Consider the following 2,699-nt stretch of genomic DNA (forward strand, 5'->3'; position numbering starts at 1 on the left):
GAAGAGGAAAATTCTGGAAGAGAGAAAGAAGAGAAATATTCAAGAGAGGAATAAGAGGAAGATTCAAGAAGAGAGAAAGAGGATGATTCAAGAAGAGAGGAAGAGGATAATTCAAGAACAGAGGAATAAAAGGAAGATTGAAGAAGAGAGGAAGAGGATGATTCAAGAACAGAGGAAAAAAGGAAGATTCAAGAAGAGAGGAAGGGATTGACTCAAAAACAAAGGAAGATTCATGAAGAGGGAAATAAGAGGATGGAGGATGATTCGAGAATAAGGAATAAGATGATGAATCAAGAAGAAAAGATGGAGAGGGCGATCAAGAAGAGAGAAAGAAGAGGAAGATTCAAGAAGAGAAGAATAGGAGGAAAAATCGAGAAGATAGGAAGAAGACCATGGTTCAAGAACAGGGGAAGAAAATGAAGATTCAAGAAGAGGAAGATTTAATCAAGAGAGGATGAAGAGGATGATTCAAGATGAGAGGAAGAAGAGGATGATTCAAGAACAGAGGAAGATTCAAGAAGAAGGGAATAAGAGGAGGATTCAAGAAATGGAAGAAGAGGAAGATTCAAGATAAAGGGAATAAGAGGATGATTCGAGAAAAGGAAGAAGAGGATGAATTAAAAAGCGAGCAAAGAGAGGACGAATCAAGAAGAGAAGAAAAAAGGAAAATTCAAGAACAGAGGAAGAAGAGGAAGATTCGAGAAGTGATAATGAAAGAGGAAGACTCAAGAAGAGGAAAAAAAAAGATTCAAGAAGTAGAATCAAGAATAGAGGATGATTCAAGAAGAGTAGAAGACGAGGAAGACTCAAGAAGAGAGAAAGATTCAAAATTAGCGGAAGAAAAGGGAAATTCAAGAAGAGAGGAAGAGAAAGATTCGAGAAGAGAAAAAAAGAGGAAGATTCAAAAAGAGAGGAAGATCCGAGAAAAGAGGAAAAAGAGGAAGATTCGAGAAAAGAGGAAGACACAAGAAGAGAGATATAAGGAAGATTCAAGAACAGATGTATAAGAGCAAGATTCAAGAAGAGAGGAAGAAGAGTCAAATTCAAAAAGAAATGAAGAAGAGGAAGATTTAAGAAGAGGATGAAAAGCCAGATTCAATAAGAGAGGAATAAGAGGATGATACAAAAAGAGAAGAAGAACAGGAAGTTTCCCAAGGAGATGAAGAAGAGAAAGATTCCAGAATAGGAAGATTCAAGATGAGCAGAACTCAAGAAAAGAGGACGAAAAGGAAGATTCAAGAAGAGGGGAGGAAGAGGAAAATTCAAGATGAGAGTAAGAAGAGAAAGTTTTGAGAAGAGAGGAAGAACTGATAGATTCAAGAAGGGGAATAAAAAGAAGATGAAGAGGAAGATTCAAGAAGAGTGGAAGAAAATGAAGATTCAAGAAGAAAGGATGAAGAGGAAGATTTCAGAAGAGAGGAAGAACAATAAGATTAAAGAAGAGAGAAAGAAGAAGACCAAGAAGAGAGGAATAATAGGAAGATTCGAGAGGAAGAAGAGCAATATTCAAGAAGAGATGAAGAAGAGCAACACTGAAGATAGGAAAATTCCAGATGAAAGGAAGAAGAGCAAGATTCAAAAAAGAGGAAGATTCGGAAAGAAAGGAAGAAGAAGATTCAAGAAGAGAGGAAGAAGAGGAAGATTCGAGAAAAGAGGAAGAAGAGGTAGATTTGAGAAAAGAGGAAGAAGAGGTAGATTTGAGAAGAGAGGAAGAAGAGGAAGATTCGAGAAGAAGAATAAGAAGAGGATACGATAATAGGAAGAAAAAGAAGATTAGAGAAGAGAGGAAAAAGAGGAAGAGTCGAGAAGACAGGAAGAAGAAGAAGACAGGAAGAAGAAGAAAAAGAAGATTCAAGAAGAGAGGAAGATTCGAGAAAAGAGGGAGAAAGGGAATATTCGAGAAGAGAGGAAGAAGAAGATTCGAGAAAAGTGGAAGAAGAGGAAGGTTTTAGAAGACGAATAAGAGGATTCGAGAATTGAGGAAGAAGAGGAAGATCTAAGATGAGCTGAATAGGTTTTGTGGAAGGAAAAGTAAAATCAAAGGGTGTCAACACCCATGAGGGAAGAGAAGTGCACTTAGTGTAACTAGGTTTCAAAATCATGTTGATGAGATTTCCTCGACGGTGTATGAAGTGGCTGATATTGACGAAAGTTTTTGCAAATATGGTTCATCCAGGATTCAGTAGTTAAAAGTACGGATGAGGCAATGACCTTTCTTGTTCTCTCTCATTGAGAGAATAAATATATATATATATATATATATATATATATATATATATATATATATATATATATATATATATATATATATATATATATATATAAGCATTAATTCACAAGAAGAATTTGTACGGAATACAAATGGCTACTTCATGGATATTAGCGAAGTCTGGAAATGTTTGTCCTCGCACGAAATTAGAGCCAATCAGTGTGAGCTCACTTACGGAAGGCGAGTAATGCCAACCCATGACGTCGTCACCTACCTCATACTCTCGTTACTACTTACCAGATTGCTTTTTACCACGTCCCTCAAATGATTTTTGCTTTGCCGTGCCTCGTTCCACTCACAATTAAACAAAACCTCACTACTCTTCTGTTCTGAAGAAGCAGTGCATTGATGTGCTGCATACGCCATCCGTGTCGGTTAATATTAATGGTTGGCAATACTTGGTTCAGCTGAGAGAGATTGCGCTGTGATT

General features: G+C 36.9%; 2 protein-coding genes across 2 annotated transcripts; both read left to right on the top strand.

Annotated features, from left to right (window-relative positions):
* The first annotated feature begins 587 nt into the window (after positions 1-587).
* LOC137657288 (uncharacterized) lies at positions 588-1,007 on the top strand. Its single transcript, XM_068391624.1, has one exon. The coding sequence runs from the start codon at positions 588-590 to the stop codon at positions 1,005-1,007; it is 420 nt and encodes a 139-aa protein (XP_068247725.1).
* Positions 1,008-1,267: 260 nt separating this feature from the next.
* Positions 1,268-1,756, top strand: LOC137657289 (uncharacterized). The gene has a single exon (XM_068391625.1). The coding sequence runs from the start codon at positions 1,268-1,270 to the stop codon at positions 1,754-1,756; it is 489 nt and encodes a 162-aa protein (XP_068247726.1).
* The last annotated feature ends 943 nt before the right edge of the window (positions 1,757-2,699 follow it).

The sequence above is a fragment of the Palaemon carinicauda genome, chromosome 18 (assembly GCF_036898095.1).
Source record: "Palaemon carinicauda isolate YSFRI2023 chromosome 18, ASM3689809v2, whole genome shotgun sequence".
Classification (NCBI taxonomy): domain Eukaryota; kingdom Metazoa; phylum Arthropoda; class Malacostraca; order Decapoda; family Palaemonidae; genus Palaemon; species Palaemon carinicauda.

Bases quoted from the DNA above. Each gene is read 5' to 3' on its own strand.
- LOC137657288 (XM_068391624.1), top strand. From the start codon at position 588: ATGATTCGAGAAAAGGAAGAAGAGGATGAATTAAAAAGCGAGCAAAGA.
- LOC137657289 (XM_068391625.1), top strand. From the start codon at position 1,268: ATGAGAGTAAGAAGAGAAAGTTTTGAGAAGAGAGGAAGAACTGATAGA.